Here is a 14229-nt window from a genome sequence, read left to right on the forward strand (position 1 = left end):
GGTTGTTTGGTTGTTCCTCAGGACTGAGCTGTGGCTGCTGTGTGTTTCTGTCTGTGGTAACCGTTACTTTTATACTTGCTCAATGTGAAAAAAGTATGTAGGGCTTCTATTGTGCAAATCCCTGACCCAGCAACATGCCATAGAAGCCTACTGAGCAGTCAGGGTGCTAAAGGGTTATTATCCAGCGCTATACCACTGTAGTTGAAATGCATGTACTGTACACCGGCAGTATTGTTGTCTAACATAAAGAAAATAAAGAGAAGCTTCCAATATGATAGCCCTCTGTATCTTCCACAGTGTGATGGACATTTCACTTACTAAATGATTCGAAATATTTTAGTATTAGTATCCATTTATATAAAAATAGAAGGAAAGGAATCAGTTGAGTGTTGGATGTTACATCATCCTCTGGCTAATGATGAAGTAACTTCAACAATATGCATAGATACATGCAAATTCCAAGACGAATGCAGCCCTGCCACAATGGATCTTTATATATCATTTATGTAAGGGATAATGTATAGTTTGGAGGTTGTTATATATGATATATATGATAGGTGCAAAAAAACAAATAATGTTAAAAATTAATCTTTGTATTTTACCAACTTCGAACCCACTTATAATAACAACAATAATAATTATAATAATAATAATAATGATAATAGCAATAATAATAATAATTATTATTGTTATTATTTATTTTGAGCAGTGCAGTTAGCTTCATTCACCCAATCAAAAGCAAATTAGGCCACCAGTTGGGATTACAGAACTTGGATACGATGTATGGGTGCTTGTATGAACCACTTGCCCTTGGTTAATTGTTTTGTCTTTGTTTTTTTAAACATGAGCTGCTAGTTATCAGATGTTACATAATGTCAGTTTCCTTTCAACTAAAGTTTGAGTTATGATCTTTAGGCCAATTATTCCAGAGTTGGAATGCATTTTTCAATAATGTTTGGTGTCAGTGTAGCTTTGAACTGTAATTATATATCAAATATGGATGTTGGTGGGTTATCGAGAGATGTTTTTGGACACTCATGCCCTGGGCTGGGATTTTAACATGGAACAGATATGGAAATAAAGTAATTCTATGTTTGGATTATATGTGCCATTAGTCCATGTGTACAAAGGTTTTGACACAAATGACAATCCTAACTTGAACTTTTCTTTCCTTTTGGAATTTGGCAGTTCCTATTCATGTCGCCTACAAAATGATGCTGCAAAACACATCGGTAGTCACAGTCTAAAGGGAAGCTACTGTTTATTATTCTTTATTTGAATCCTTACAGATAACTTCACACACAACCCTTTATTGCTGTGCCTGCCCTGAATGTGCCCCCTTCAGTGGTACAATAAAGTTTATTGAGTGAGTCAGCTTGCTGTTATCAACTTTTTTTATTCTGAAAACTCAGCATCGTCTTATCAAGTGAATTTACCTCCTCAGCACCAGTGTGAGAAAAAGATAAAAAATAGATCAAATATAGGTTGACAACATAATCACCTTTCTTGTTAGAGAACGTTCTCTAGTGGAAATTTTTATGGCAGCAAAGGAAGAAGTCGGGCTATGTAGTGTGAAGAACGACAAGTCTGCATAGGGAGGAGGTCAGGGTCGGACGGATGGGTAAAACAAAGCACAGGACTTTCACCCAGTAGGCCGCTGTTCATGTGAAAGCAATATCAACGTTTGGTTATGTTAAGTTACTAACGTAGTTAAATTACAGTAAATAAAGTGGCAATATTGTACTGTTGTATTTTCGCTCTTTTAATGGCCAGTATGAACAGGATGAATGATCAACAAGCAAAAACTGTTTCGTAAATTGGACTATTATGTAGATACATACTAAAAAAACTACGTACGTAATGTCAGTACGTTCATATGTTACATAAGTAGTACATAATAAGTTATTTTAAGTAAAACCACAATGTTTTCCTTCCGAACCAAGTTGTTTTCTTGCCAAAAGCTAACTGAACTACAGGTCAAGGTGGGAACAGTGATATATTTTAGGAGTCACTTGCAAATCGACTTATTCAGTTGTTTAGATATGAGGATGTGTTAAAAAGACCCAAGTACTGAAAAGTGCACAGACTGCCTCCTCACTGGTGTATTCATAGACTTAGAGGAAAAACTTTTTTCATTCAAGTAATAAATTGAAAATTATTGTAGTTTTTTCTTTTCTTTTTTAGTATGTATCTACATAATAATCCAATTTACGAATATCAGTTTGGTTCATTCAACCTATTTTGGTTATTTTTTGTGTGTTTTGCATCACAGGAGTCAAGTTGAATGGTCATAAGAGACCATTAGAGCACAGCATAGGATAGTTATCCTATCCACATGTTTATCCATGTCTTGAAAAAATTTTTTTTTATATTTGTATGTTGAAACAGTTTTTGCTTGTTCATACTGGCCATTAAGAGTCAAAATACTTTGTGATAAACAGTATAAAAATCCCACTTATTTTCTTCATTTACTGTAGTGACTCAGTGAGCTAGCAAGCACAATACTAGTGTCTTGCAGCCATCGTTAGCATCATCATTAACATTATTACTCCCACCTGCACTTTTTCTGCTATGATATATCAATAATGTGTGCTGTAAAATGGGCCTACAAGTGTTACTGGACTTAGACTTTCATACTAAGTATTAACATGTTTGTAAAACATTAGCATATCTTATTTGGGACAGTTTTGCAGTATTGCTGTAATTTCAGGAAACTTCTGGAAAATCATGCACAGTCTCAGGGCTACCAGTTTTATCCACCATCATTCATTTTAATGTCAAGTGCATCATATATGACATAACACATTTCATATGCAGAAGAAGTTCTTGATCTGGCTTTGGGACACAGGCATCAAAATAGCAGCATTCACTACAGTCCAAACTGTCCTTTGACAAATTGAAACAGTTGGATGCTGATAATTCATTGTAACTTTTTTTCTCCATCATTTTGTGATAGCGTCCAAAATTTCCTCCTGGCTCACTGATTGATGTTCTGAAATGCAAAAGGAATGATAAATTGATAATTTCTTTATTAATATTCATTGATTACATTTTCAAGTCTCGAGCCTAACAGGAGTCCATGATACGACGGATGGATCCAATCCTCATGTCCATGGGACCCATTCCCATGTCTCTCATGCTCCTGTACTCTCCAGGCCTCAGGTACATCATCCTGCCTCTGTAGTTGGGCTGCTCGTACATCAGCCAGTGGCCGTCCATCACGTTAGCAGACTGGCAGTCAGACATACGATAACGATCTTGGACGTTATCGCAGTCATCCATCAGCTCATTCATCTGCCCTCCAAAGTTCTCCTTTTCGTAGATCCTCATCTTGAATGGACCTCTGTGCTGTAAAATGATGTGAAAAACCAGAAGATTACTTTATCAAAACTGGCTTCTTCTGTGCTGCGCATGAGAATGTGTGATTAATGAATCTGTTTGTATCTTCAACCTTACATACATAAGGGTCAATCATGAGTCAACACTAAACTTCATACCATGGGGATCATACGACAGGAACGAATGCAGTCACTCATGCTCATTCCCATCAGGCGCTGGTTGTCAGGGTACTCTCCCCTCCTCGCCAGCATCTGGTGGCCCATGTAGTTTGGACGTTCATAGACCATGAAGCAGCCGCTCTCCACCCTGCAGGAGTTGCAGCGGCTCAGGTAGGAGTTCAGCTCGGCACAGTCGCTGCTGGTCTCATAGGAGCGACCCTGGAAGTTCTTGTCTTCGTAGAAAATGATCTGAAAGTAAATAAAGCATTTAAAAGAAGGAAATCTGTCTTAACAAATAGCACATGATCTGAAATACTGTTTAGATATATATGTTTACACATTTCTATGTATTTTTAACCTAAATACATGAAAATGGTCTCTTACTCTGCCCATTTTGATGTTCAGTCCTGTCCCTGATTGCACTGGTGGTTGCCCAGCCAAACTCTCTGTCACTTTTATACCCATCACGATAGCTAAATGATCTATGGAGCCATTGTTTTAAAAATCTTACTCAGCAGCATAGCATTCAGGGCTATAATGTTTGTTAAATCAGTGTGTAAATGGTTATTATTCCAGACTGTATGCATCTGGTGCAGTGCCAAATGCTCTCCTATGGGGTACAGGTGGGTGACAGCATCATACGTATCAGCTGGGACTCATTGTGCTGTCAGTGTTATGTCGGTGGTGACAAGCACTTTGTTGCACTCACATCATCAGTCCACCATCTGAATACATAAAATTATGTTTTTGTCTTATGGTGGCCTTCATGTCACTGTAGAGAGTGTAACTGACAAAATATTTTATTTTATTTTGTTTTATATTTGTCAATATAAAAAAGAGGCTTGATGACAAAAAAACCCCAAAACAAAACAAAAACCTGGTTTAACACTTAACCCCTTTTTTGGTGGAATGCATTGTTAATCAGTACACAAAATAGCTGAAATTGGGTCCACTTTGAGCAGCTACAACTGTAAAATACAACTTGCTTATTAACGCATCAGTTTTGATCATCCAATAATAATGTACGTTAGTGTAACACACAATAATGTGAAATAGTGTATTTTAGTATAGTATTGTATTTTCTTCAGCTGTGAAGCACCTTGTAACTTGACATTTACTTTTGATAGTGAGTTTGAGTGAGGAACTTTTTGCTAATCATACTTGATCATACTTCACTTAATTTTTAAACCATTCTTATATAAAGGATCTGAATACTTTCTTGATCACTGTTCTGTTACTGTTTTTTAAATGATACACCAGTAAAATATGGACTTTTGTTAAATACACAGTACATTTTATCTGTCAACATTGAAACTAATATTCTCAAAGAATCCGCATGTATTATGAATGTTCCAATTAAAACGTTTATATCAAAAGTGTAAGTGCTGGACTAGGTCTGAATGTGTGTTGTTTATTTTTGAGAGCATCAGTAGTTTATAAGTGCCAGCTTGTTGGGAGCTTCCCTTTCTAAAATATTATGGCTGTCCATCAGCCCAGCTGAATAATACATATATTATGAAAATCTATTAAACACATAATGAAAAATAAGGTGTTTTAAAATAGGAATAGTCACAAATGACGTTAACATTAGACTAGAGTGAAATTGTATTTACAGATATTGAAAGCCCATCTTAGAGATGTAGTCCAGCAATTTAGTATTGTGCTTTTTTAAAGATGGGGGACTCAAAGGAAACAGAGGCGTTTGCAACACTTGATAATAACCCTCACTAATAAATGATACATCTATAGTTTATTAAAATGTAGTTAATAGTGAAAACAATGAATGAATGAATGAATGAATGTTTATGATGAAGTTGCAACTGATGTTTATAATACTTTGTAAATGGTTAATAAATACTGTGTAGCTCATTATTTGAATGGCCATTATAAAATTGCAACTGATGTTTTCAAACCTTTACAATTGTTTAATAAATGATTTCAAAGCATTTCATTGTTTGTTAACAGTGGCACTATTAACTAATGTTTATTAACTATAAATGTACCTTTTTTTAATGATGGTTGTTATAAAGAGTTATAGAGTAGTTGAAGCAGAGGCTGAGTAGTCCTGGCTTTAAGTCCCTAATATGGGTCCATCTCAAAAAATGCTGGGTCACACATGTCCTGACCAGCGAAGTCTGAATCCTGACCCTTGATGTCCTGATGACATCATTAGGGATTTTTTTCTCACTGTGCCACAGAAGACAGCACACACCTGTTTGATCAGGCTCAGTAGTAAAGTTGATGTTTAAAATTGTTGGAGTTCCCCTTTTAAGAATTGCACCTTTTTTTTTTTTTTCGTTGAGAAACACCTTTGCATCAGAGCAGTGTGGCTCCACAGTTTAGTATAGAAACCAGCTGTGTGTATAATATGTACTCTGTGTATTCCTATAAAACTCTATGTGGTGAAATGAGCCTAAAATTCCTCTTTGTTTTGAAATGTTTGCTGTTCATATGCACAAAAATGAGTAGAAGAACCCAAAGCTGACTCCAACATGATATTCTTACAGTTATTACAGAGGATATAATAACACTAACCTTCTTGCACCTGTCAAAGAGTGTATGGCCATCTGTTAGCTTTATGATTGCAGAGGAAGATGATAAAGATCCTAATATTTTCATCCAGTGAAACAATGATAGGATGTCAACATTTGGTCTGTACACAACCTCATTTGACATTATCTGTATATAACTACATCATGTACTTTTCCTGTATTTATCTATCCATACCTTCAATATCTTCTATTAGATATAAGATAACATGACAACAATGTGATGTTTGATTCCTCTTTTATTTGATTTGACAACACATTTCTTTAACTCTGCTTCAACAGGAATCCACTATACGCCTGGCAGAGCTGAGCCTCATGCCGCTGTATCCCATATCTCTCATGCTCCTGTACTCTCCGGGCCTCAGGTACATCATCCTGCCTCTGAAGTGGGGCTGCTCGTACATCAGCCAGTGGCCGTCCATCACGTTGCAGGACTGGCAGTCGGACATACGGTAGCGGTCCTGGATGTTATCGCAGTCTTCCATCAGCTCGTGACTCTGGCCCTGGAAGTTCTCTCTCTCAAACATCCTCATCCTGTAGGAACCTCTGTGCTGTTGGTGAATACACAGAGAAAGACAAGTCAGCATAGGACTCTAAAGAATTTAGATTGCAATTTTTGCTGCTGTTAACATTGTAAAAATTACGGTGTGAAATTCTGCTTGAAAAAGTATTTACAGCCTTTCTCACTAGATACTTACTTTCAAACTCGCATTTAAACAGCACAGCAGAGAATTAGTCAAGCAGAACAAGCAAGAGATTTGGCTATTTTGAATCAATATTAGACATAATAATTAGACATTAAAAATTACCCAGATGTAGGTTGTCATTTATAATAATGCTTATCTTTCCAAAGTCTTTGCATACCTGGGGAATTAAACGGCAGGATCGGATAGAGTCACTCATGCCGAAAGACATGTAGTCATTGTACTCTCCTCTTCTCAGGAAGTACTGGTTTCCCATGTAGTTGGGACGGTCGTAGACCATGAAGCAGCCGCTCTCCACCCTGCAGGAAGCACACCTGCTCAGGTAGGAGGACATGTCAGAGCAGTCGCTCATGCACTCATAGGAGCGACCCTGGAAGTTCTTGTCCTCGTAGAAGATGATCTGTAGGACATAAAAATTAAAACAGTACATTTGGAACACGCATCAATTTGTTCATTTGAAAATAGACTTGTAAACTTGGATTCCCTCTATATTTTTACACTCATTCCCATTGTTGTCCTGAGTTTCTCCTCCACAGGAAAGCACTTGTTGTCTGGCTGCTCTCTACATACCTTGCCCATGTTTGATGATCTGTGTTTGTGGGAATCTGTCCAAAAACCTGTGGCTGCCAGGCGGCTTTTATACTTTATACGCGCTGTAACAGGGTTTTGTTATTCAAATTATCTGGAAGCTGATGAATAAGCAGCTCTGCGATCGCTGTTAATTTCATTTGTGCCATCATGATCCAGAACAAAGGCAGGGGAAATGGATGGAAGACACAAGGCAGGAGAGGAGGGAGAAGAACTGAGCTGCAGTTTTGACTTTTCTCAGATTGGGGAAAATTAGAGCAACAAGAAAAAGCTTAATTTGACCACAATTTGAATGGCCTGAGATTTGTCATGCTTTGCTTGAATGTTTTACTTATTCAGACCATGGATGTCTTAAGAACAGGGATCACATATTTAAAATGACTATTGGTCCATTTTACTCCATATGTTCAGTGCTTTATTTATCTGAAATTCACACTCTCAAATCATCTGGATGCCCGGAATCATCATCTTTCATTTTAGTGATGTATTTGTTTATTTGAATGAACCACAGAGATCAGTGTTGTTCTAGATGTCCTGTTACACTAAACTCTACAACATTCACCATGATGCCCTGGTTTGATACTGGAATCTGTTTCACTCTGTACTGTCAATTATCTAAAAAGCAAAAATGTCACTCTGTGTATCTAAGCCTACAAGTTATACATTAGGAGTGATTAAGTATCTTTTGCTCGCAAAATTTGAAACAGCTTCCAAAGACTAGTGTGACTAAATTCATTCTGACTGGATTTGTGGTAGGGCTGATACGTCTTTTACTTCTATCAGTATTGTTATAACAGGCTTTTTTCACCGCAGACATTTTGGCTGTTATAGTAGGAAAGTCTCAGTTATTATAATTAACAGTAAAAATTGCTTTTTCTATTCAAGTATCACAGTAACTAATGACAGTGCCACAGTGAGGCAGCATGAACAATAACAGGACCCAGAATCATTAACTTCTTACTGTGACATGTCAAAGTGTTTTCAGTGAAGGGGACAAATTGTTTTGCACATTATGTATGTGTTCATTTGAACTAGCTTTCGCTTTCAGTTTAAAAGTCTAGTTTGAAGGATCTTACAGGAAGGTCAGTGTCAGTGTTTGGTTGATGCTGGCAGTAGTGATGTTGGGCTGTGTGTTGCACCAGGACTTTACAGCCTTGTTTCATCTTGACATTGATTGCTGTGAGGCTGTTTAATTTAGCATAATACTAAGATCAGCTTTGAAAACATATGTATAAAAAGCTGTATTTATTACACTTAAGAAGAATATAACTGTGCTGTCTTAAAACCCTTTGTCATGTGCCTTACTGTAAAACCTTGCTTTTGAGATAGTTACGGAACTGGACCCAACCCAGTCACAGTTAACTGGATCTAATTAAATAACAACACAGATACAGTTGTAGCACTGTTGAAAGAAGGTTATGGATTCATACCATTTCACCACAATATCCTGGGTTCAGATAAGCTTGAGTAAATTAGCAAGCAAATGTCCATAGAAAGATTTTTTTCTCAAATAGACTTTTCTCACTGTAGACTTTTGGACATGACAAACACAGGTGTATCTCATAACATTAATCATGGCTGCCATCACTGAAGTTATTAGTTCCAGTTTTACTTTCCCTCCTATGACAAATCTGAATGCCTTCTGTGAGTTTATCTCTGAGGATGTGGCACTGCAGCTTGGACTTTCATTATGTTCAATATGATTCCTTATTTCATTAAGACCCTAGGGTGTCCTCCACAATGTGGCATAGCATTGACATTTCCAACAGATATGGAAGAGCTAAAAAGACAAGTTAAGTCCAGTCTTACACACTTGGTTGTTTAATTTCTGTCTGTAATATTTTGACTAAATGGTCTACTGCATAACATAGAACAATGGTGCATGTTTTAGTGTTTAATGTTCAATGATCCAAGGTTCCAACCAATGTCCAAGGCCGCGTCGCCCCTTGCCAGCGTGATGATATTCTGTAATCTCATCTTGAAAAAAACCAAAATGAAGACAAGTCACCAAATAATTTCCTCTACCACAAAAATAGTTGCCGATAGAGATTAAGTAACAAACAAATAATCCTTCAATACGTCTGAACCTGATGAATACAATACACAGGATTATCAATAAGTATGGCTGTTGGCTTTTATAAGTTTTATATGCCAGTTTTGGCAATTCTTTGATATGAGGCCATCACATCTGGACAAAGGGAAATCAAACTTGACCAAACCATTTTGCTGATATGCAAATCAGGCTAATTTAGATGACAATAGCTTTCCCTCGTCTGCACATTCTGCATTTCGATATAAACCTCAACACAGCTGCAGCTGGGTGGGAGGCAAGCAATATCAGTAACAATGGGGAAGGTAAGGAGCAAATGTCATTTTCCAAAGGGTTTCAAGATTGTTCGGGCAGTGGATCTAGTGCATGTGAACTGTCTCTATCTAGTTTGTTGTCATTTAAATGACAGCAGGGCTTAACAATATGCTGTTTTTGTATCTGTTACAATGTAGGGAAGATATTTTACCAGGATGTGTCCCTGTTTTCTTCCATCCAGATTGTTTTCTTCGAGGATAAGAACTTCCAAGGCCAAAGCTATGCGTGCAGCGCTGACTGCGCTGACCTGCGCACGTTCTTCAGTCGCTGCAACTCCATTAAGGTGGAAAGTGGCTGCTGGGTGCTGTACGAGCGTCCCAATTACACTGGCTACCAGTATATCCTGAGCCCCGGGGACTACCCTGATCACCAAAAGTGGAATGGATTCAACGATAGCATCAAGTCATGTCGCTCTATCAAAAATGTAAGCTCAATCGATGCTTTTTAGAATAACCAAAAGATAACAAAGTATTAAAAAAGTCATCCTTTAGTAAAGATTGTCTTATTTGTTTCATAAGACTATTCTTAATGCACCAGTTTCATTAAACTGGGATAAGCTTACTACATCAAGCTATAGATTAAGACAAACATTATAAAGTAACATATGGGTAGTCAGGGACACATCATTTGTTTTACATTTGTGGGTTAATTTTTGCAGGAGAGTGCCCAGCTCCTGTGAAATACCACAGAGTGCACCAACCAGGCAATAATCAGTCAAAGGCCAACAGACAAAAAGGAGAGATAAAAGGCTCATGATTTGGCAGGAGGATGCACATCAGTTTTTGAAGGAAGCTAGGAAAACTGCCAACAAATCCATTTGTAGATCTGAACTCAAAGTAAATGAGAGCACAAAAATAAGTTGAATGCTAAATGATTTAGATACTAAAAATTAACATAATTTCATCAACTTTAATTCTCAAAATCTTTCAAGGTATATGGAAAGTCCTGGAAGATCCGATTCTACGACAAGCAGGATTTCGGAGGCCAAGCGGCCGAGTGTTTTGAGGATTGCCCGTCGGTTTACGAGGCTCTCAAGTTCCAGGAGTTCCACTCCTGTGTGGTGATGGATGGTGCATGGGTCCTCTACGAGCAGCCCAACTACCACGGACACCAGTACTTCCTGGAACGTGGCGAGTACCCCAACTATACAGACTGGGGCGCCACCTCCCCTGCTGTGGGGTCTTTCCGCATGATCAAAGAGCTCTAGAACAGCAGCGGCCATGCAGGGTTCTGCAGCCTCTAAAACAGTCATTTGAATGGTAAAGCCACCAAAGTTCTAGAGTCTAAAGAAAATCAATCTTCAGAACCCAGAGTTCTACAATATGAGTTCTAGAATCCCTTCAAGGTTCCAAAGCTCTAACCCAATTGAAATTATTCCAAAAGTTCAGAGTTCCAGAATCCTGAGGTTGTTCCTCAACCCCTCTGGAAGTTCAGAGTTCCAAAAGGTTTATATTCGAGAAAGGCTTTATCCTCCCGCCTGCTTTTTCCATTTCGACATCTGTCTCCCCAGAACCCTGTGTTGCACACAAATGAATAAAGGTCTTCCTTAATGAAAACAGTGCTGTCTGTATTGTTTTTAATGAGTTACCTGACATATAGTTTTGTCCTCTAGTGTCTAACCAAGGCAAGTCAAGGTTATTCATTTCAAAATATTCAGACACAAGACAACTCAAAGTGCTTTAGAGAGGCATAGAGACATACATTAAAAACAAGACGTTACATCTCAAGACCGACTGGTGTGAGATCCTGCCAAACATTAGCAGATACTGGTCTTCTATAACAAGACACAAAACAATGTGACAAGTGCAAGATAACTGATAACTATATACATTCAACACTAACTTATTGCCTGATAGTGAGCCGCAGAGATGTCTACACCTGATTTGAAATGTAGGAAGACTTCATAATGTCATAATTTCAGACCAAAAATCATGTTCATGTTTAAAGCTTTAAGTCATGCACAACAGAAACTTGTATACGTCTTATATCTGTCAGTAAAAAAAGACCTGCAAATTTCACACACAATGAAATAAAATTGAGTTAAGAAACATACTTAATTTAATGCTTTATTTTAATAAGAAAATAGTGACTCAGTAGCTATAAAAACAGAAATACAGAAAAACATGAGGTTGTCTCCAACACTTGTTGAATTAGTAGATAAGTTTGATGCACAACTTGAATGATTGCTTGATATAACCAGTCATAACCACCTGATGGTAATACTGTTTGTGATACTATTCGCCCTTTATTCTTAATTAATATGGTATAAAATAGTCCTTTGCCCTTTTACCCCTTTGATTTCAAAGTGAATCATATTCCATTAAATTGTGCTGCTTAAGGATGTTAAAATAAATTTGTGGTCTGTTTAACTGTGAGTAAGGATTGATATTCAACATCAGAACAATATCAGCAACATTCAGACATATTTTTGGTCGACCGGACAGATGGATTACATTTTTTACAGTGCAAATATTTTCATGACTAATCACTTTCTAAATTTCCCATTGCAAGGTCAAAACTTAATAAAACCATAAACAGAGTAGTAAGAAATCCCAGTGCATATTTATTTTGTGATGAATATATAATGGTAAAGTACTTAAATGTACTGTGGACATTGTTTGTTGTTTGGACTTTAAGATAAAATCTGTTCCCAAAGCATCTGGATGCCCAGAAACATAATTTTTGACATTATTGATAGACGCATATCTGTTTGTTTATTTTTAATTATATTAGGACATGTAAAGCATAGCAATTAAATACATCCAGATAACACATCTTTGGCTTGCTAATTCGGTGGATCATGGACATCCCTCCTATTATTCTTCCAATGTGTTTCCTCTATATTGTAAATTATCTAAAAAGCACAAATGTCAATTTATTGTATTGGTCTCAAAATTATATATATATACATATATATATTTGAATACCTCAATATCTTTTGCCACCAAAATTTGCAACATCTTACAAATTGTTGGTTTGACTAAGTTAGTGACAGTGCAAATATTTCATGACTAATCACTTTCTAACTTTGTCCAGCATGGTCAAAACTTAACTTAATAAAACCATAAACAGAAGAGTCAGAAATCCTAGTGCATGTATGCCTTTGTGATGTATATAATGTGGAAAGCAGAAAAAGGGCAGTTTCAGGGACACGTTAAGTGGGCTAAATCTGGTCAACTCTATCATCAGAACTGTCATCATGGCCCCAAACTGCCTGCAGACTTAAATGATTGTGCAAGACACATACAAACAATATTGCAGCAACATTAAAGAAATAACTTCAGGTTGTGCCAAATGCCAAATAATCTACAAAAAATATGTCTACAGAATTGTTTGGGGTTCTTTGTAGAATTAACTTTAAATAAAAAGTTTTTTTAAAACCTCCAAGACGTTCAATACAACCCAAACTAAATGGTAAAAGCGAGTCTCATTCTAAACTTTATATTTTGTCCTTTGATAACTTTGTGTTACCAGTGTCATCAGTTTACATAAAACTGCTTTACTCAAACACATGTTTTGCCACAGTTCAGATCAGTTAGTAGTGAGCTGTGACTGAGGTTTAGATACCTGGCACGGCTAAACAACCATTGTGTGTGGAAAGGCAATTCAGTGAGTAAGAACAATAAGCAGTAATAACTGTTAGATACACTGCTAACCATGCATTTGGTAGTATTGTCTCTGCCATGTATAAAGAGTACTGCGTTGGGTACAGAGTCCAGTGTTTTAAGTGCCACAAATGGAGAAGGTGAGTTTTAACAGTTTTCTAAATATGTCCTCATAGGTACGAGAGCTATTAAGTCTCTACATTGGGTGCAAGAAACACAGAAATTAGCTGTTTTATCAATGTATTATCAAATTTGTACAAACACAGCTGCAGATAAACCTTATTTTGTTTCTGAGTCTATAATCCTGTTTCTCTCCCTTCTTTCCAGATTCTCTTCTACGAGGAACGGGACTTCCAGGGAAAGTCCTACGAATGCAACTGCGACTCAGCTGACCTGCAACACTACATACGCAGATGCAACTCTTTCAAGGTAGAACGTGGCTGGTGGGTTCTGTATGAGTACAAGAACCATACGGGCCGCCAGATTCTCCTTGGTCCAGGGGAGTTCAGAGACATTGAGTCAGGCTTCGATTTCTTATTTGAATCCTGCAGAGTCGTCAAAAACGTAAGTCACCCAACAAATAGAAACAAGAAAACACACACACTGTATTCCTCATGCATCAAACTGAACATGTTGGTTTGGTTTCAGGCCAAAGGACCGTACAAGCTGATGTTGTTTGACCTTCCAAACTTTAATGGAAAGTCTTTGGAGTTGACAGAAAACATGATGTCCACCCAAGAGAAGTGGAACCGCCAGGAAGTCCAGTCCTGCAAGGTCCTCGAGGGCTCCTGGATTTTCTTCGAGGAACCCAACTACTGTGGGCGCTACTACCTGCTGGAGAAAGGGGAGTACAGATCCTCCTCTGAGTGGGGAGCGGTGAGAGCAACTGTGGGCTCCATCAAGAGAATCATGGAGCTGTGA

The 14229-nt window shown here is 37.5% G+C and overlaps 3 protein-coding genes and 1 pseudogene across 3 annotated transcripts; 2 read left to right on the forward strand and 2 right to left on the reverse strand.

The window, feature by feature from the left end:
• Positions 1–3066: 3066 nt before the first annotated feature.
• LOC141002078 (gamma-crystallin M3-like) lies at positions 3067–3902 on the reverse strand. Its single transcript, XM_073473236.1, has 3 exons — positions 3882–3902; positions 3498–3746; positions 3067–3348 (listed from the first exon to the last, which is right to left on the reverse strand). Exons 1-3 carry the CDS (start codon positions 3888–3890, stop codon positions 3067–3069), a joined length of 540 nt encoding a protein of 179 aa, XP_073329337.1. The 5' UTR covers positions 3891–3902.
• A 2419-nt stretch (positions 3903–6321) lies between these two features.
• On the reverse strand, positions 6322–7487 carry LOC141002068 (gamma-crystallin M3-like; annotated as a pseudogene).
• A 2197-nt stretch (positions 7488–9684) lies between these two features.
• On the forward strand, positions 9685–10910 carry LOC141002077 (gamma-crystallin M2-like). Its single transcript, XM_073473235.1, has 3 exons — positions 9685–9693; positions 9885–10127; positions 10635–10910. Exons 1-3 carry the CDS (start codon positions 9685–9687, stop codon positions 10908–10910), a joined length of 528 nt encoding a protein of 175 aa, XP_073329336.1.
• Positions 10911–13439: 2529 nt separating this feature from the next.
• Positions 13440–14229, forward strand: LOC141002937 (gamma-crystallin-2-like). The gene is made up of 3 exons (XM_073474367.1): positions 13440–13448; positions 13636–13872; positions 13957–14229. Exons 1-3 carry the CDS (start codon positions 13440–13442, stop codon positions 14227–14229), a joined length of 519 nt encoding a protein of 172 aa, XP_073330468.1.

Source organism: Pagrus major, chromosome 9 (genome assembly GCF_040436345.1).
Source record: "Pagrus major chromosome 9, Pma_NU_1.0".
Classification (NCBI taxonomy): Eukaryota; Metazoa; Chordata; class Actinopteri; order Spariformes; family Sparidae; genus Pagrus; species Pagrus major.

Bases quoted from the DNA above. Each gene is read 5' to 3' on its own strand.
- LOC141002078 (XM_073473236.1), bottom strand. The intron at 3,349-3,497 runs GTATGAAGTTTA...ATCATTTTACAG, and splicing joins CCTGTCGTATGATCCCCATG to CACAGAGGTCCATTCAAGAT.
- LOC141002077 (XM_073473235.1), top strand. The intron at 10,128-10,634 runs GTAAGCTCAATC...AAATCTTTCAAG, and splicing joins CATGTCGCTCTATCAAAAAT to GTATATGGAAAGTCCTGGAA.
- LOC141002937 (XM_073474367.1), top strand. The intron at 13,873-13,956 runs GTAAGTCACCCA...GTTTGGTTTCAG, and splicing joins CCTGCAGAGTCGTCAAAAAC to GCCAAAGGACCGTACAAGCT.